At 30.4% G+C, this 21,727-nt stretch overlaps 2 protein-coding genes across 2 annotated transcripts in view; one reads left to right on the top strand and one right to left on the bottom strand.

Moving 5' to 3' along the window:
- The window catches only part of LOC129911492 (uncharacterized), a 99,765-nt gene that overhangs the window by 65,780 nt on the left and 12,258 nt on the right, over positions 1 to 21,727 (bottom strand). The gene's annotated exons all lie outside the window — the stretch shown is intronic.
- LOC129911496 (zinc finger protein 583-like) lies at positions 348 to 20,473 on the top strand. Its single transcript, XM_055989309.1, has 2 exons — positions 348 to 847; positions 19,382 to 20,473. Exons 1-2 carry the CDS (start codon positions 461 to 463, stop codon positions 20,378 to 20,380), a joined length of 1,386 nt encoding a protein of 461 aa, XP_055845284.1. The 5' UTR covers positions 348 to 460; the 3' UTR covers positions 20,381 to 20,473.

Below are 21,727 nucleotides of genomic sequence, written 5' to 3'. Positions count from 1 at the left end.
AGAACGGAAGTCCTTCTTCAACTACTAGAAAAAGGAACAAATGCAGCCCTCCACTCCAATAATAATGTTGATTTTCAACTATGGTGCTAGTGTGCCTTGTGGCAGGGCTAGCTACAGCTAGCTACCAGCTACAACGACAACTTCCAAGTATAAATATCTTGTTTGATATGTATTATCTTAAAAACCGTTACCCTCGCCTACATTCACAATCCAACTTTACTGTGAAAGAGAATACCACCCCAACAACACTCACACATGTACCATAGATACAAAGATACATTATTTTAGATATGTATTTGAAAATTTGAAAACGAAATTTTTGCTTGGAATACTGGGATAGTGGGATTTCGATTTAGTTGTTGTTCGGCAGCCTTTAAGGAAGCTATATAGTGCTCCAGCACTACTTGGTGAATAAAAACGAAACAATATAACGGCAAACTTAATTTAACGTACTTACACTATGGAAGAGTTTCTAGGTGATACGGATACCTTTGAGGATTATAACCTCTTATACGAAATGGCGACTTTTGAACATTTCGTGAACCACGACCCCCAACCGCGAAAGTGCAGTGAAATACTTAAATGTGATAAAAATAAATTCATGTTCATTTGTTCGCAATGCGAAAGTGAATTTGAAAATTCAGACGACTATTATATACATCAGATTTTGGAACACCAAGGCCAAAAGTCCGATGACGAACTGGATACTTGGTATGAAAGGGAACTTTTTGATGAATTTATTGAACAATCGGAACCTTCGGAATCATCCGAACCTTCGGAATCATCCGAACAATCATCAGACTCGTCTCCAAAATTACTCAAAGAATTCTACGAAAATGTCAACAAGGTAAAAAAAACTGGGTTATATGGATATCTCTGATTTTGAAAAAAAAAATAATAATAATAAACAAGATATAAATAAATCTGAAAATAAAAACAATTCCCAGACGTAAACAGATATTAAGTTGACCCGCACATGGTCTAGAGTGTATACAGCTTTTTTTTATTTAATTTTTATTATTGACAAGGGAAAGAAAAGAGAAACTTATTTTAGTTGGCTTTTATTTATTATGTGCCCATGGCATATGCTCACGTCATTGTTCCTCATTCATTCATGTTTAATCGATTCGACAAACGGCTGGTCGTTTAATTTTTTTATTGGTGGGATGCGTTTCAATTTATTTTTTAAATTTTTTAACTTCATGAATACGAGTATATACTTGTTTATTCTGAGTCAAAACAAAAAAAAAAATCAAAAACAAATGCATCGTTTAATTTCAACACATCTTGTGTTTGTTGTTGTTGTTTTTTTTTCTGGGTTGTGACGTTTGAAAATTTAAAAGAGAATCATACAGTCTGCATAGATTTTCAATTATATTAAAATGAATTCTAGATATTAGTCATGGTCCCGAGAACAGATATTCTTTGTATCGACAAGATATTTTGTAACGACTGTTTCTTTTTACTGAAGTGATAGCTTCATTTCAAATTAGAAATATCCATATCGGTAATATGTATGTATTAGGAAAATTTAAACATTCAATTGGCAGTTCTTGAAATCTTTCTTTGATTCATTGTGACTTCTAAATGTTGACAACACTCTTTAACTGCATGTCGGTTGTTTAGTTGTGATAAAATTTTTCTATAGAAAAACAAAATTATCACAATAAAAGTGGATGAAAAGAAAAGTCTTGAGAAACTTTTTTTTTCGTATTTTGGAGACTGGCCATTTAGGCGAGTAAATAAACTAAAGAAAAATAAAGTATAAACATTTTGGTGTGAGATTATTTTCTTAATTTCTTTTGACACTGCGAATGAACAAAACTGATATATGAGCCTGTGCCAAAAACAATCGACGGGCTTTTAAAATAAAGCAGACGACTCGAATTCCAGAATACCTGATTTTCATGTTTTGTTTTTATTTTTTTGTTGTTCCAATTATCTTTTGAAAACTGGGCATTTTCCCAAAAAAAAAACCACTGTATCTTTTTTTCTCAAGTTGTGCAACAAGCATTATTAATGGAAAATTTCATTGTTGACTGTATAGTGTATAATCTAAAATTTTGAGACAACAATCATCAAATTACTGATAAAACACTTAGCTTTATAATATTTTTAATGGAAATTGTTTTCAATAATTCATATCATTTTTAGTGGAAAGCAACCGGGGCTGTACAGCTCAACATTAATTTCGTTTAATTCCACTGTGCAAGTTTTTTTCAAAAAAATGTTTGAGACAAGTGCGCTGTTGACTGTTCCTCCCTATTTCGGACCTGAGAAATCGATTAGCATCATAAGTTTTTCGATTTATCGGTACTACTTCGAACAAATTTTTTTCGGAAGTTTTTTCAATAATTTTAATTGGTAGTAAATAACGTTTGAGTCGAATAGCAATATAAACAAGAAAAATGACTTTAAACCGGGCAAAATGCTTAAAATTACTGAAAAAAAACTTCCGAAAAAAATTTTGTTCGAAGTCGTACCGATAAATCGAAAAACTAATGATGCCAATCGATTTCTCAGGTCTGAAATAGGGGGAAACCGTCAACAGCGCACTTGTCAAAGATTTCGACTTGCACAGTGTCCTCGACATGACTTCGTCAACAGCTTAAAAGTTCTTTTCTCTAAACTTCGGACACTTTCCTACGAAATAAATATCCACAACGTCTTTATCTTGTTGCCTGTTGTGTAGTACAGAGTTAAGAATCTCAAATCTGACACTAAGCTCATCATTAAAGTAGTTCACCTGCTGCAAATTGTGATTTAGTTGACAGAAGACCGCATGGTAAAAAGAGTTTGAATCATCATTCATGTACTTGTTTCATCCATCATGGAAATTGACCGACACATGTCCATTTTTTAACTTTCTAAGATCCTTAATATTGCTGAACAAATCGATTTCACAATTTTCTGTCAAACCAAGCCATATCTTTGAATAAGTAGCTATTACAGCTACCATTTTGTGCAAGAGTAAGTCTGCCAAACTTAAGGTTCTAATATAAAGTAATCCACCAATTGTTTCAGCGTTTTCACAAAAAGTGAAGAAATAATGTTTCTAGCATTATATGATATTATGTGTTGGTCGTTAGCTTTTCACGCATCTCATAATATTTACTTCCCCATGTTTTGTATTGACAGATTTATTGGCCATTTTTGTCTTGTTGAGCTTTTCATTGTTTAAGTGTTTTTCCATATTTAAGATCTTTTACCACTCCAATCAAAATATCATCACTTTCGAATTCTTCAAATTGGAATATTCATGTAAGATGTAACTGATAAATTATTATTAGTTGAGTTGATTCTGGAGTTAATGCAAGAAGTACAATAGATTACAATTCTCCTAATAGTTTATTTTGTGTTATTCATTGCATTGTTTTGAACAGAAATTGCTTGATACTTGGTGGATGCAATGCACATCCTTTCTTGTATTTAGCAAAAATGAATACTTCCCTGAAGAGAAAGCATTTATTTGTTGATGATGTAAGCTAGACTTACAAAAAATAACGCTGTTGTAATATTTATAAAACTGAGCTGGAATTCTATCCGACCCATGCGGATGTTTTTAAATCAGCCTTAAATTAAAAAATATGTTTAATATACCTGCTAAAAATCCTAAAATAACCAAACACAATAATAAAAAATAAACAAACATTTTCTCATAAATTATTTTGTAAAAATATATTTTAGTGAAGAGCAATTAAATTCCTTAGAAAGAAATAAACGTTCATGAATAGCAGACTTATTTCCGAATACTCATAGCGCCAGTTGTACAAACGTGGTTCAGCTTTGGTTCTCGAATTTAACAAACATTATACAGAAGATAAAAGTTGTTTAGCCACGAATAAAATATTTGTACAACTGGCACTTAAAATACTATTTTATAACTCAATTCAAAGTTAAAAAAATCAAAACAATCTGTTAGAATTGAGAGAGCTTTGTTTGAGAGAAAGATAAGAGTTGAATAAAGTATTCCAGATTCGTGTTGTTTGATTGGATTTTACTGTAGCTTGAAATTGGGCTTAAGGCAGGGGTGAACTGATATTAGTAGGTACGTAGTAAGTTATAAAAGGGTGAATCGTGAATATGTATTACACATGAGCTGGTTTCGGTAGGGGTGGTATTCATTTTATTTTTCACACGTTCTAATAGAGATAGACTATGCAAATATAAAATAAGCAACATTTAAACAACTAAAATAATCATGAAGGACCCTGAATAAATTAGGTAATGATTCATTTAAATAATGACCGTAATAGGCATCACCCAATACGAACTATTGGGAAACCTAACAGCTTTGCATTTTTAAAACACATTTGTTTGGGACACACACATAGAAAGTAAAGCGAATAAACACACACTCGTTCAAATTGACTTGCGCAGTTCTTTAAACATTCGTTAAGGATAAGAGTGCGATCTTAATTGCTCTTTTTTGTTAACATTGATATTCTCAATTGAAATTGAAAATGTAAAGAAGGGATGGAAGTGAATAACTCATATTAAAAAGTTTGTCCAGCGAGATCTGGTGGATGATATATTTAAGAATTCTGATATGTTTGTTGATGTATGATACGACCTCATCAGCAAAGGGGTTTTAGTTTGAAATGTATCTGCAACATTCTCCAAAACCGTAAAATTTTGGAATAAGGGCATTTGGAAAGTTATTTAAAGTTGTGCTGTGCAAGAATGTTGTTGATAATAATTATTTGATAGAAGTTTAGGTTTACAAAACAACTTGGCGAAGGCAGAATAAGATCTAAGACTCTCAGACAGGGCACTAATTTGAACCTGCTGAATTTTGTTACGTACCTACTCTTTCCTATGAAATAGAACGATTTGTTTTATTATTCAAACGCACCCTGAGAACAAAATTCAAAATTGTGTAAAACTGTAATGAAAAAATAACCATTATTTTTTTAGAATGATTTTAGAATTATTGAAGGAAATCAAATAAATATAAAAAAATAACAACGTAATTTCATAGTTCTTTCATAAATTCTGACTTTGTACAGCAAAACTGAAGTTAATTTCTGGCTTTCTCGTAAAGCATTATATTGATTTCAACGAAAATTTAGTTGCAAATCGTTTTGTTTACCTTGATTTAAAAAATAAGAAAAAATTTCAAAAATACAAATTTTTGTTATTATTTGTTTTTAATATTTCAAACTTTTTTTATCATTTTTTTTTTCTTCAAAAAGATGAATAAAATTTATGTAAATTTTGTTCAAATATGTGGAAAATTAATTTCTTTAAAACAGCATAGCATCGCATTGGAGATTTAAACAATTTAAAAAGGTTTATGACTAAAAAAGAAAAAGAATTTTTAATAATAAGTTTTACATTCCTTATAAAATTATTATTCTTTTATGAATGCCTGAATATTCTTAGCAAATTCAACCATAAGAGCAAGCCGTGTATCTATTTCATTTTGTATTTCCTTTGTTTTGAACTTTGAGGTTTTTCATAATTATTTCTTTGACAATGACTATATTCATTTTCAGTAAGAACTAACGCATCACCCTTGCCTATAATTATTATACTTTTTATGTCTCAACTCTAACTTATTGATATTAAAACAAGAATCTTCTATTTATCTTTTGAGAAAACTAAGAGAGAATCACTTTGGGAATACCATAATTATATAAAATTCTGAAATATGCTGTTTGTTTTCAGAAGACAGAAGTTTACTGTTGGTATTGCACATATTTAAAAACCTTTCAACAACAGGATCAAAAGAAAAATTAAATACTTTTCTAGTCAAATGTACTTTATGAATGTTTATGTTTTGTTTGTTTACTAATAGTAGATAGTATATTTTTATTTCTATTGCTAAACTCATTGCTTACAAATTTACTATCTAAAAAAAAACATTCAAGACTACATTCAACAAATAACAAACAAATAGGAATTTCTGCATTCAAATTTGATCAAAAGTCGATTAATTGAAATGGATTGTCAATTTTTTATCCTGAACCCAAAATAACAAACTTGAAAGTTTAAATTTTGAGTTTTGGAGAATCATTAAAAAAAAACTCTGATGGTTTTTTTCTCTTCTAGCAACGCTAAGCTTCAGTTACATACATTGTGATTTTTGGAATGCGTGCCAATTGGGTATGTTTTTTTCTTTAGGAATTTATTGCGAGTTGTGATAGTAATTAAAACATTTTGGAATGAGGAATTACATTTGGTTTTATATTTTATATTTGCGTTAAGTTTACATATTTTAAATATTAATGTAAAGCAATAATTTATTATAACTGCTCTGCTACTATATACCAAACACAACAAGAAAACGTTTTCCTGAATTTCGTATAAGAAAGTACTCATACGCCATACGCCTTTTTTTAAAGACATGCTGTTTGTGTTTTTTTCATGTCACCATTATTTCGTTCATTGAGGATCTGTTATAATTATAATTATGTAGAAACCTCTAAAGTATTGAAATAACCTCTTTAGTACTATAACTCTTGCGAACTAAATTTTAAGTAGAGTGGCTTTAGTCCGGATCTGTTTTAAGGTACCTAAATAAGTGCCTGAGAATAACGATTTCATTGCAGCATGTATTAATTTTATACAATTTCTTCAGTGATTACTTTATAGTCATGTACCCATAATTCAGTAATTTTCAAGTTATCGCGCTAAGACTCGCAAGGTTTCTTTTGCATTCATTGACTATTTATGAGTTGGTCGAACAGAAGCATAGGTATACAATATACACAGCTACTTGTGCAAAGAAAAAGGTTACATTCGCGTGTATTTATTATTCAATATTGTATGGTACCTATATCATTGCTCAATTATCAGATGAATCGGCAAAAACCAGAAATAAACAGAAAGTTAATTTGTATTGTTTAAAATAAATTAAGTGTACAAGTCCAAGGTAAAGCGAGACTTTAAAAATGTTACTGATTGGTTTTATAAGATCAGACGGAAATGTGAAATAATAATAGAGTAAATAAAGCTTAAAAAAGGGAATTGTATCGGACAAAAAAAACAAGTTTTTTTTTTTTTTTTAATCAATCTGAACTGAACTGAACAGAATTAACCGAAAGTGTTCGATTTTTGATTTTATTTTTCAAAAACGGTTTAAGTTGAACAAAAGATGAGAAAGTTGCCAAAATTTTTCAGCCCAGCAAAAATTTGAAAGAAAAAAATGGCTTATTCTTTGCATACAGGTGCATATTAGGGTGGTTAATAATTTCTAAAACTTATATTATAACACATAAAACAGTAGATTTTAGGTAAGAAAAAATATGTTCTTTAACAACTTCACTGTCCCTATACAAACTGGTAAAATAAAGTAGCTACGCTCATAATTTTGTATCAGAAAAACAGGCATTTTCTTTACGTCCCATGAATAACATTTGATACATAGAAGTTTTCTGCACCGTATTTCCAGCGTCCATAATTCATATATGATCATAAATATGAAAAATATTCTACGTCCCTACATAAATTGATTCAAAATCTTCTCTACGTCCAAACTTTTTTTCGTGGTAGAAAGTATTGCGACTGACTCAGATATGAGGCAAAATGTTTTTTTTAGTTCAGATTAAATTAAAAACGCATCTTTTTATTTTAGAAAATTATTTATTTTTGGCCTATATATTTCGAGGTCTTACTTGCCTCATCTTCAGGGTCTAAAAAATAATTACAATGCGTTTTAATAAAACTAAATCGGTTACAAGTCTGTAGAACATATTTTTTTGTCTAAAACCTACTGTTTTATTAGTTATAACAAGTAATGGGCTTAGCGGATGAAGGATACTTCAGGACTTATCACAGATTGTATACCACTCTAATACAAAACTGTAAACAAAAACATTCTTGTCGGTCAGAATTTTGTAACATTAGACTCTTTAAAGTTCCGATATTTCGAGATGCGCAAAATGGTATTTATTGTTGAGGTGGTAGGTACTAATTTTAACAAAATTCAAATGTTGTCAGTCCTTTAGAAATATTTTAAGAAAGATGCCTATGAAACGCTGCTCATTCAATACAATCTATATATGTAGATTTAGGGTTTTTAACATATTTTTAAGGGTGGTTATTTGAAAAACTATAACTGATTTATACTAAACTGTACAATGATACATAACATTCTCTATCCGAAATAAACTTTAAAGGAACTTTCCATGTATTTCGACATATAAATTTCTATAAAATTCCAAGCTTATTACGAAGCATTAAAAGCCATCCATTTAAAATCTATTAAAATTTTTTTTTTATTTACACCAAACTTTTATTTCAAGCAAATACAACAGACAACATTTTATCTTAGAGCCATAAATAAATAAAATGGTAAAAAGCAGTATTTGTCGACAGGGTACTTTCTTCAATGCTATTTTCAATAGATTCATCGAAGTGTTAACCATTAATTCAACTTATGAAAGCATCTACCTGCTTACTTATAGGATGCAGCCGTACCTATTCTTTATTCTGCATTAAAAAATATGTTGTATGTATGTCTAAGTTGCTCCTGCTTTATTTGTATATTTATTTTTAAAGCTAAAAAAAAAAAACAAAACATTTTTTTAAAAACAAAACGAATTAGATTCTGAATTATGATAATTGGTTTCCGTTTTATAGCTTTGTATTTCTAATATCTTACCAACCATACAGCTTTTATTCCACTTTACATATATATTTATTCATTTTAAATATTTTAAATAAATTAAATGGTTTTTTATTAATATACATATCTCGCTTAGTTGACTTTAATAGGTAGCATTAAATTTCTTGTATGTTTTTTTTTTTTTTTAATTTCGCCGGCAAAATTCAAAAGCGTGAGGTATGATAGGTGACGGAACACGATATGATAATGACATCTACGGCGGCGTTTTAATCAAGATTCCCGTTATGATAATTTTTGATTTGCTAAGCAATTCTAGTAAAGCTGGTTTCATACTAGTTACCTACCAGTTAGTTACAAAATTTATGTGAATTATTTAATTTTTAAGTGTGAAAAGTGACTGAACTCAAAATTTTACTTTTTTTGAGTTATTAACCCACATCTTTTAAAGTTGTTATGCATAAATAATTTATTTTCTTTCAGTGTATTGTTGTTGCGGTAGTAATGCACTATAAAGTCAAAATAATAAATGCTTTTGATTTTAGAAAAGGTCAGAAAGCTTTGAACGTTTCTGCTCAGATACAGATTTCCTTGCCTGATAAAAGAAAAGAATAGAAAAGCCAAATACGGAGGATCTGTAAAAATTGTCACACCAATAAAAATTGGATAAAATATTGAATAGGGGTTTTTATGATTACTAAAATAGTTTGCATCATGTTGTGTATTGTGAAACTTTCAGCATTTGGCAGCGGCATTAGAAAAATCTAATTATTTATCTATATGCCATTTATCAAAATTGTGAAAGTCCGAAAGACCAAACATGACACAAGCTGAAATTTGTATTCAAAATCAACTTTCCTTAAAACTGCAACTAAATAAATTTTGTTGAAGTTACTAATTTTTTCAGATTCTTCCCTATTGACTGAACTTACCTTCTTAGACATAATCATCCCCCTTAAGCCTCAACCATGAATTAGCAAATTAATTTTTTTTCTGAATTTGCTAACTTCATTGGTAAATAATTGGCCAATCTCTATTGTTCAATGTCTAAGAAGTTGCAAAAAGTTTAAGTCAGAAAAATTAAATAATATTTCCAATCTGTAAATGCTGAATTAGGTCGGTCACAATTTACTAGCTATTAGATCTAGGGTTCCCAATCGAACTATAATATATAGCATTGTATTGTACAATATTTGGGTTTAACGTACTATATACTGTTAAAGTAATATATAGTACGCAAAAATACTGTACCAAAAATTAGGAGAACGAAATCAATAACAAAAACATTACAATTCCTCATGTTGATTGCATTTTGATGCTTCATATTGTTCATGTAAATGATCTCGCCTAAACCGAGTCTACTAAGGCCGTGTGTCGATTGAGTTAGTATTTGGGTTTAAGGCCGTGTGTGAATTGCGTTAAATAGTTAACCCCGTGTAAAATTTTTGACACTATTGAGGTGTCAGCTGTATGGATTATTGTTTAAAATTGTTTCTGCCTTTTTTCTGCCATATGATACTCCTTTTTAATAAAAAAAAAAAAAAAAAAAACCATCTGCAAACAAAATTTAACCCAAATTTAACCAGGTCCCAGAGAAAATTTTTATTTCACCTCAATTATGTTAACTTTTTAACGCAATTCACACACGGCCTAAGTTTTCATCTTCGTTGAAATTTCAGCCTTCTCTACCGGGGGATACATTTTAACCTATTTTATTCACCACGCTAGTGTCAAAACCAAGGTTAAAATTTTAACCTACATTTTAAAGCAATATAAACACCATCTAAACGTTTTTTAAGATATCATTCCTATATTTCATTTCTGCTACTAAGGTAAAAAGATTTTTTTCAATCACGAACTCAAAACGGCGAAAAATTGAAATAATGAATGTGAAAACCTTATGATAAATTTTTTTGTCTACAAAAAACTTTCGAATATTGCAAAAAGTGCAAAAAATACAGGCTTTTGAAACATTAATATGCAACAACTTAAAAAAAATTCCTTGGCTTTTTTATTTTCTTATTAATAGGTACCAGGGGCGTACACACCATTGGGGCAAGTGGGGCGTTGTCCCGGGGCCCCCAACACACCAGGGCCCGGTAAGGAGGCAATGCAGAGAAGGCAAGCAAAAAGATAAGATATTTGACATAAATCACTTCGGACAGAAGAGAGACAAATTATATTTTTCATTGAATTGGTAAAAAAAGTATTACCTTAGGGGTCCCAAAAAAATAAATTGCTTTTTTAAAAGAGAAATTACATATTATCTTGGGGCCCCAAAAAATATTACTTACATAATTTTAGCGAACAATATATGATAGGTACATCAGGGGCCCCAAAAAAAAAACATAAGTGGGCGTATATGTACTCTTTTATTTGTTCTTATTTTCTATATAAAAGGGGCCCCAAAAATTTAGTCTTGCCCCGGGGCCCCGACAAGTCAACGTACGCCCCTGATAGGTACTACGTTTTTTTGAAAGTACTATATTTTTTTAGGTTTTTTTCTCAAAATACTATAATCGACCCCCAAATTGTTGGGAACCCTAATTAGTTCTGAAAACCGACATGATCAAGTTTTCAATATTGTACAATCATGCTTTTGGTCTGAGGCAAGGGGGACGATATGTGAAAGTGGCGGATTCCCTAAATACCCACCTACCTACGTTTGGTTTAATAAATCTAATTAAATAGTTCTTAGTCTTCCACTTGACCGAGACACATTTTTTTCCCACAATACCGTGCCGCCATATACATATATTGTATATTTTTGTATATATGTATATTTTTTGTATACATACATAGATAGAAACACAGTACATGGACTTCTTCCATCAATACAAATTGAAAAAAAAAACAGATTTACGATGTTCACACAATATTTGTCTCCCTCCCTAAAAGTCTGTTTGCGTTTTTAATTTGTATTGTTGACTTTCTGTTAAATGCGGCGCGATTGTTTGATAAATCAAACATTTGACTTTATCAGAAAAAAAATGACAATTCTTATGCAATAAAGATTAACGCCGCCGCACAGTGTGGGATTTCGCGAATTTAGCGGAATTTAATTCGAAAAATGACTTGTCTTGTTTGATGCCAAAACCGGTTTTTCTTAAAGCTAATAGATTGTAGAAAGTGATAACAAAAGCATTGATAGGTGGGAATCATGTAAACAAAAATAAATAGCTTCGAAGTTGCAGTTGGCGATTTTTTTTCTGTTTATTTGGTGAAAGAGATTACTTTGCTCTTAATTTTTTCTCGTGCGTTTGGTGAGCGTTTTAATAAAAGTTTTATTTTTTTTATATTTTCTAAATATCAAGGTATAATTTTTTAAGTAATTTTTTATTTCACAGGGTGTTTTACATTTTTGTTTTGGTGATTGAAGTTAAAAAAATGTGTTTTTTTTCGATTTTTGTACCTTTGTTAGAGCAAAACTTTAGTTATTCCGCGTTATTCCGCTTAGAGACAATATTCAATGCAAAGCTTGATTTATTATCTATCAAGAATCACTAAAATTTGACACCCCAATTTTGTTATGATATATATATTTTTTTTTTTTTCTAAATGACCATCAAAAAAAAAAAAAATGATGGCATACCGTAAAAATCGAATAACTTTTTAGTATTTTGTTAGAAGAAGAATGTTATAGAATTAGAAACTTTTTTTATTTCACAGGGTGTTCAAAAAATTTGTGAATTTGATTTTAAAATAGTTCCAATAAAAATACAGGGTGTTCAAATTCAAAGTTAACAGTAAGAAAAATAAGAATTAAGTTATTTTAAAAATTAAAAACGAAAACTATCAATTAATAAAAAAAAAAAGTATTACATCTGATAAAGGGTGTTCCAATTATAATAATAAAAATAAATTAATTAAAAAAAAAAAACAATTAACGCGTATTTTCACAAAATTTGATATTTGATACTTTGAAAATCGGTATTAAAATTAATTTTACTTGTTATAAGTGCTGTGTTTTGTTATTGTGTGTATACTGTATATGTACTGTGGAGAATTAATTTTCGTCTTTTTATAATGTGGTATGTTATTTGAATAATTAGCAAACTATCCTTTTAATTTAACAAAATATTTCAGTATTATATAATTTAAAGAATGTCTTTCCAAATAACAAAGAAGGACATATTTGATGTTTGGGTCTCAAAAATAAAAATTAAGCGCTTTGAGGCAGTTATGTCATTTGTTTTAAATGTTTTTGGTAACATAACGTTTTCTGAAGGAGCAGTTAAATCATTAATTCGTCTGTGAGGACAACTTGTTTTAAGTTAGATCAGTTATGGTCAAATAACAGGAACCGTGAAAGCTTTGAATGCAAAAATGCTTCCTGGCTCAGTGGCTATTTAGTAATACCACAGCAAATATTTTACGAAATTCCTTCCCCTTCGAATTCTGCAAGTGTGGGTAGATCTAGAAAATCATTTAATGAGTGCTGTGAAAAAATGAAGGAGAAGAAAGTACAAGGCCTCTTAGACTCATTTAGCTTTGAAGAAATTTCAACTGCATATGAAATTAGTTTGCGAAAAAGTGGAAAAAGGAATTAGTAAGGGTGAAATTGTTTACATTAAAAACAAAACATATAGTAAAAACAATTAAATAAATTCAAATTGGCTTTTTATTTTACAAGAATAACACGATTGGTAAAAACAAATTGTCTATTCCAGTTAAACAAATTTTTTTTTTCGACAGGAAGTTTACGGTTCTTTTAAATTGATATCCTTGATGATGTATGGCAGAAAAATTTCGTGACAGAACACTTACCAATTTAAAAAAAAAACATTGATTGTGCATAAATAAAGCTACATAATTTAAAACATCCTTTCAAATAGTATCTTGTACGTTTTAGTAGCATTTTAGAGAATAGTTTCTTTAGTTCATAAACAACGTCATTGACATATCGGTTTGCAAAAAACCTAGTCAATTCTGACAATAATTAACTTTTTTCTTTATTTTATTCATATTTGTCATAAAATTAAACAATAAATCATTCCTCTAAAGTTTTTTTTGTAAATTATGATTTTCAAAAAAAAAGTACTTTTTGGTGAAAATAACATGTCACTTCAAAGCTCATTTTACAAAAACTTAAATAAAATATCAGCAAAATGTGAATTACATTTGATTGTATACACATATTCAATGAACTAATCACAAAAAAAACTACAACAAAATTTAAAATGCAAGCGTTATTAATTTTATTCCGCTAAATTCGCGAATTCCCACACTGTGCGCCGCCCGTTCATTATACTCAACAAATGTATATCTGTTCATAAGGGATTGGGATTACTCTGTAGCTGCTACTTTAAATTAGTCGACCAATCAAAGGAAGTGCAATGACGTCTGGGGGCCCTCTAGTCAATCGATACCAGTATTTACTCGACATTTATAGTTTGAACTAGTTAATCAATAATGTTTCCATGCAAACGTTAAATGTTCACACTAACCGTCGCGTCGCATGGTAATATTCTTGAACAAAACAAAATATTCTTGAACAAAACACACATTCAGTGAAGACTAAATAAATTTCTTTTTTATTATTTTTTTTTTTTTTGATTAGATAAAATAGGAAAAGTTGAAACTTTTGAAGCCAAAAAGTAATAAAATAAAATACAATGACCTGCTTATTAAAAGATGATCCATGTGTTTAATTTATTGTGTTTTTCAAGTGAGAAGTTTATGGTACTTCAAATCTAATTAATTTTATTGTTACAATTAAATCGGTTAAGGGTGACATTAATTTTTGTTAATTTTGTACAAATTTTTCCCTCACTGAAAAGCTAAAATATTTAAAATTTCTGTAAGGTTATGATTTTCATTCTTTCTTTGGCAAACTCATTTACAATGCTATCAGAATGTAATTACCCCAAATTCGTTGTGTTTACAATATTTTGGATTATTATGAAGACCGGGGTTTTGGTACCCAAGATAAGATAGTCTATTTTTGATAAAAATATCTACCCACCATAATTTTATGAAGAACAATATTCAATAAAATTAAAAAAAACATCATGACTTTAAAAAAATTAACTTTTCTGAAGTACCGGCACCATCTGATAAGATTTAGATTATATTGAACGAAAATTTTATCAAATCTTAAATAACACTTAAGCAAAAAGAATCTATTAGGTAACGCTTTATTTGTTTTGTATTAACATTGTTTAGTATTATGCAACTTAAGATTAAGATTAATGGAGACGCGCCCCCTGGAGGTATTCTAACATTCTATACAAAAATACCTTTTTTTAACAGATATTAACCCTCTGTAGGCACACCTCTTTTTTGCGAATTTGGTTTATATTTTTTCATGTCGCTAGAACTTTTTTCGGTCTCATTATTTTATAGAGAATCATATATGAAATTGATGTAGAATTTTTCGAGGAATTCGAATATTGTTTTCACAACTCCAAAAAAATGCATTTTCACCCTTATAAAGACACTTTTTTGTGATCACTTTTTATTTTTGTCATGCCAAATTCTCACCCGTGTTCCGACGGAGGGTTAATAATATATGTTCATTAGGGCGTTCGTTATTTAGGTTTTTTTTTAGAATCAAGTTCCTAAGTGGAAAAACTGTTTCTAAATAATAAAAAAAATCCTCTAATTTTTTCAGATTTTTATTTTGACACTAGACGGCACCCCAAGACGGTTAAAGTTTTTATAATTTGAAATAGGTATGTGTTGACTTATGAGGCCATTTTTTTAATATAGACTTAAATCAAATTCTTGTCTATATTAAACAACATTTTCAAAAAGGTATAAATCATTTTTCTAGGACCAGGGGTTTACTCAGGGCATGCGTGGTTTTTTAGGTTTATTAAAGCAAGCATGTTTTATTAAAACAAGCATAAATGAAATAGGATGAAAAATAAAATACAATCCAAAAAAAAACATGCATGTCTTGACTAAACCCCTGATCCAAGAAAAATGGTTTATACGTTGTTTAATGTAGCCAAGAACCTCATCAACAAATTTTTATTTGAGTCTATATCTAAAAAAAATGGCCTCATAAGTCAAAACATACCCATTTCAAATGATAAACAACTTTAACCCTCTTGGGGCGCCATCTAGTATCAAAATAAAAATCTGAAAAAATTAGAGGATTTTTTTTTATAATTTAGAAACAGTTTTTCCACTAAGGAACATGATTCAAAAACAACGAACGCCCTAATGTTCATGGGTAGGAATACTTCGCATTTTGGAATGGAATGGTGCCAATGAACTAGGGTATTGTAGGGATTACTTTTGTATCCCCAATCCGTTTGCACTGCGTTTGATGTGTGCCCGGATTACGCACTAAAGTGTTCTTTTTTTAAGAGGGTAGGGGTTGAGTAGGCGGTGGTATAAGAAATCCGATTTACTGGTTGGGAAGCGATTCAATTTCAAGGGGGTAATGGTATATAGTGATGGAAGGCTGTCATTAATAAAACCAAAAAAAAAAAGTTTGAAAACAGTGAAGTGGAGGTGACTTTGTGGCTGGCAGTTGACTTTGTGAAAGTCTTGTTTCTTTACTCTCAATTCAATTTGAACAATATTTTGACTTAAACCAAGAAATTTCTTTCAATAAAGAGCGCGTCTGGAATGTTTTCCCAATCATGTCTTTTTATTGTTTTCTCTATATTGTTTGTATGGGTCTTTAAAAGGATCTATCATTGAAATGTGAAGAAAAAAAAATTGTTAGTCTGTTCGTTGGGAACAGAAATAGTATACAAATTACAGGAGTGACTTATCAAGACCAAGAGGGGATTAAATCACTTTTCACTTTTTTCAAACTAAATACTCATATTCTCCACATACGAACACTTAATTTAACTAGCCCAAGTTAAATGAAAACAGCAACTTAATTTCACAAATCGGGCTCTGAAGGCCAATGAAAATCTGAACAATTCTGCTTTTAGTTTATTTCCGATTTTCTGATTAGAACTTTGTGTACTAAACTCTGGCAAAAGATACAAGGGTATTCTAATTCTTCAACAATTTTACGTATTCGCATCGTTTGAATTTCCACCACCTTGTTTTGTTTTAATCCAATGCTCTTGAATTTTGCATGTATGCTTTTTTTTCGTGCGTGCTAAAGTCCGGCCCACTATTTGTTTTTTTTTTAACCATTTTGAAAGACTTTGTCTTTTTTTTGGTCCTGTGCAGGACTGAGATTTTCAATAAAATCAAACAGAAGGGGTTTGTGTATGGCTTTTTCATACGCGTAGTGATTCTGTCTATGAAATCAATTTATATTGAAGGTTTGGAATGAACAACAACTTGTGTGTGTTACAACCATAGCTATTTTAAGGGGACCAACCCGAACATCAGACTACTTTTAGTGGTGTTAAGTCGCTTATGTTCAATTAATTTTTGAAAATTGTCGGAGCGAGGCTTGAACTCACAACCTAGCGATTGGAAAGCTCACGCACTACGTATCAGCACACCGCTGCCACTTGATAAGCTCTAACTTGGAACAGGTTTTCCAATTATCAAGTTTACTTGAACCGATTGGCATTTTTCTAACTCTCAACAGCAGGCTGCTATGGTGTTTTATTTTTCTTCAAGAACAAGCCTCCCAATTTCTATGAAAGACTTACAACTTACATAGCGTATCCATATTTTCCTTCGCTTCATGTTTTATTAATTTTGAAAGACAAATTTAAGTTCTCCCATAATTTGGTGACTTGTTCATCCCAAATCTTTACGGTTTTCGATTAAACGCAGTTCTTGTGAAATTTCTAGGAAACCCTTTTTTTTCAACTAGTAGAGTCAGTTGGGGTTAGTGCGTGCACTTTTCACTTTAAGTCGAAATTGTGAAGATTCTGTAAGAGATATCAGCATAATTTTTTTTAGAAATGATAAACCTATACTTTGGGAACAAGAAAACACAGAAAAAAAGTTTTTTAGTTTAAATATTTCATATGATTAAAAACAAAAACCAAATGAAGTCGAAGTGCGCACTCTTTCCCCAAAGTCAGGGTAAGATCGCGCAAAATCTTGGGTAAGAGCGCGCACATAATTTTAATAGGAATCTTGACAGTTTACGGCAACTAAATGTCTAAAAACTTAATGTTATACTTAGTTAAACAAAACTTTATTTCAAGTTTTCACTAAAATGAATGAAAATGTTAATGAATAAACAAATTAAGTTCGGATACAAAAACTTAAACTTTATTTATAAAACAAAACAAACAAAAAAATATTTCGAATTAAATTAGAAGATTACGGCCTTTCTTTTTTGGAATTCATGAATAACAGCCTTCGTTTTTCAAAATTCAAGTTTCAAATGTTTCTGTCCTGTTGAAAAAAGAAAAGTTTAATATGGGGAGAAGTGCGCGTTCTTACCCACAAATGGACTGCGCGATTTTTCCCACAAAGGTACTTTTTTTTCTATTTACCAAATTTATAATAAAATACAACAAAATCTAACAAATTTTTGACTTTAATCAAAATATAAATATGCACAATTCCAAAATATGTAGGTACTACTCTCGGTATATAACACTGGTTAACAAGGGTTCTGTTGCCGAAACAAAAATATACTTTTCTGAAGGTTTTCGGTGTGCTGAATTCGAATCCAAAGTCAGAAAAAATTGATCAGCTCCCGTTTTTGAAATATTACCGTTAGAAAATGCAAAAAAAACGTTTTTTTTTACTACTTCGGACCTTATTCTTTAATATAAGGAAAATTGTTAGAAGATATTTAGTAACGGTTTCTATAAAAACTATTTTCCTTCTTTCAAGAACTTTTTTAATCTTTCCGATATCTTTGTTATTGTGCGAGATATCTTAAAATGAAGAAAGTGGCTTTGGCTTCATATATCATAAAGGAGAAAATGACGTTAGAAAATTTATGAAATATGCAAACAACTGAGGATATCTCGGGAAGTAAAAAAAATATCGAAAAGATTTAAACTGATTTAAAAAGGTGGAAAATAGTTCTTATAAAAACTGTTACTAAATATGCACAAACAATTTACCTTATATAAAAGAATAAGGCCCGAAGTACTGCATTTTCTAACGGTAATATTTCAAAAACGGGAGCTGATTAATTTTTTCTGACTACGGATTCGAGTTCAGAACACCTAAACGCTTGAGAAAAGTATTTTTTTTGTTCCGGCAACAAAGAAAAACTTTAATTTTGTTAACCAGTGTAATGCTCCCACGCCGACGCTAAACACTTTTCCCGCACAACTTTTTTTTTGTTTTGAGCCGGGTTTTTTCAACCCGCTTTTAAAATAAAATGGAGCTGAGCACACAATCGCGAAGGTCATCACTTATTGACGTGTTACTAAGCGCTGATTTCCTCATTTTTCATTTTAGTTTTTTTTTATACACAACTCGAGAAATAAGCACTGCGCGCTCTTACCCACTGAGCGATCTTTCCCCAAATGACTCTACCTATTTTGCTTCCCGTCCATAATTTTTTTTTATAAATTCTTTCATTTAAACATTGGTTAATTGTTTGGAAGAAATAATTTATCAAAATCATTTTTATACGGCACGCCATTTTGCAACGAATTAATTAACAGTTTGAACATTTAGTAAAACGCCAAAAAAGCCGAATGAAGAGTAAAATTCTCATCCACAAACTACCATAATATCTTTCATTTTTCATATTCCCACGCCTCTTTCTCTCCCCCCTTGGTCAAATACTCCAATTAATAAATTTAATAAAAATCTATTTCCAACTTTGAAATTAAGGAATACCCCAAAACCTCAATAAAATTGCTTTAGTTGGTTTGGGCTCTTAAATAAAAAAAAAATTCTTTGTAAACTTATTTAAAGCATTTCATTAGTTAAACTGTTTTATTTTTCAATCTTTTTCAGATCCTAGATGACGAAAATTCAAACTTCATACCTACCGAAGACCATGACAACACAAATACACCCGTCGTTGAGACACAATCTATTGAGCTAACACCTCTAGTCGTATATCAACACCAGCCAACAGAAATTATTGTATCATTAGAACCAACACAACAAATTCCTATTCCAGAACCTACACAACAAATTCCTATTTCAGAACCTACACAACAAAGTCCTATTCCAACTCCTGCACCCGTAAAAACCATCAAAGCACCTAGTAAGACGACTGAAGGTAAAAGAAAAAAGCAACGTACATCCGGTCAATGTGACGTTTGCAATCGATCATTCAACGACTTGTATAATCTGCGTATTCACAAAATGATTCACACTGGCGAAATGCCATTTCAATGCGAAGAATGTGGAAAAGGATTTCGCCAATACAATAAGCTTAAAATCCATTCAATCACCCACACAAATAATAAACCTTTTGTTTGTGATATATGCGATAAAGGATTCCGATATCGAAACTATCTGGCTATTCATAAGCGATTACATACTGGAGAAAAGCCCTACAAATGCAAACTCTGTGATGAACACTTCCATTCGCTGCACAATCGTCGTTTGCACTTCAAGTCAATCCACCTTCAAGTCGAGGAGAATTTAACCTGTGATATTTGTGACAAGACTTTCTCGACCAAGTTTTACCTTCGAGTACATATGAGCCGCCATAATGCCTTAACCGATATTAAATGTTTAGTATGTGAGAAAACCTTCCCTTCGGAGGTGAAATTTAAAGAGCACTTGGAAACGCATGCTGTTGATAGTCCTTCGTGGTGTGAAATATGTCATATAACGTTCCCGCGAAGAACAATTTATAAGGAACACCTTCTTAAGGCCCACTTCATTGCTCGCCCTTTTCTTTGCCGTATTTGCAGTAAGACTTTCGCACAAAACTCAGAACTGTATGCACACGAATGTGTTTGCACAACAAAAAGTCAAGTGCTAGATATAAGTAAATAATTCATTGCGGATTGTTCTGGGTTATTACCATACAGCAAAGCAATTATGTTTAGACTCAAATCAAATTGCCTTAATAGTGCATCTGATTGTGGAGAGCAACTTTGATAAAAAAAAAAAAAACAAAATTGGGAAAATGATTACTCCCCTTTGAAAGGAACATTGACCAGTATTGCGAAAGGAAAACATTTATTTTTTGAAGCATTTATTTTGGAATTCGAATAATATCAATGCATTTGTTGACAACATACTTTTTGAAATATTATTTTTTAAACAATTGAGTTTTTTTTTAAACCAGTTGGATTTATTTTTTAGAACTGATTTATTGTATTTCAAACTTAAAATGAGAATATTATTTATAGTGTTTAAGCCTCTAAATTGGAAAAAGGAGAATATAATTTTACTTAGATCTTTAAAATTGTACTTAAACGTATTATTTAGAGGCAGAAGCTTGACTGTGAACCAAACTGTGACGACGAATAATGTGATCGTCTAGTCTCTGGCATTATACTAAAACCTCTGTGTTAGTATTTAAGTTGAATACAAATTTATTTTGATGTTTTTTTAGAAAATAAGGTACCGAAGCAAATACTTAATTATCAGAATAATAAAAATGTCTCTTAAAAATTAGCATTTAAGTAATAGAGTTATGGACAGCTTTCTCAAGTTACATAAACTACATATCGTCCCGTTTCTGCCTGAACCACGTATCTACACAGCAAATTTTGTTCAGTTCTTAAAATAAATATACATTTTTCTTAAAGTTAAAAATATGAATTGAACAAAGGGAAATCAAGTTACATATGTTTAAGACATATTGATTTAGTTGTTTCTACACTTAAACCTTTGTAGACCCCAGTGGGATTTGCATCCAAATCGTATAACATTAAACAATTTTTTAAAAGAAGAAAACTTAAAAACAAAATCTAAAATTTTTTGACTAAAGTTTGTTATTTGTTTCACTGGAATATGCTAGAAAACCGTTTTTGTATGTAAGAGGTTTGGATGTAATACAAATCGCAAAGTAAAGGAGCCAAGAAGTAAAATGAGACAAAAATTGCATTACATTCATCTTAGCTTGTTTTTGCTATGTAGAAAGACATGTGTACATATTATCATTCATCGAATTTTGTGGGCAAAAAATATGTGTTCCATTCATTTTTTTTTCTTTGTTTTTTGTTTAGTAGCCTTTAAAACTTAAACTACAAATGTATCTAACCGTCCTTAATCAAAGCAAAACTGATGCATTTATAAATAAAAAAGAAAAAAAAAACACATAGTACAATAAATTTGGAGCTTATTTATTTTGTACTTACAAATTCAGGTATTTGTATTCTTTATATTATTATA

This window comes from Episyrphus balteatus, chromosome 2, assembly GCF_945859705.1.
Source record: "Episyrphus balteatus chromosome 2, idEpiBalt1.1, whole genome shotgun sequence".
In the NCBI taxonomy this organism is placed as follows: Eukaryota; Metazoa; Arthropoda; class Insecta; order Diptera; family Syrphidae; genus Episyrphus; species Episyrphus balteatus.
Note: the sequence above shows the minus strand (reverse complement) of the source record. Positions and strands in the feature narration are given on the sequence as shown.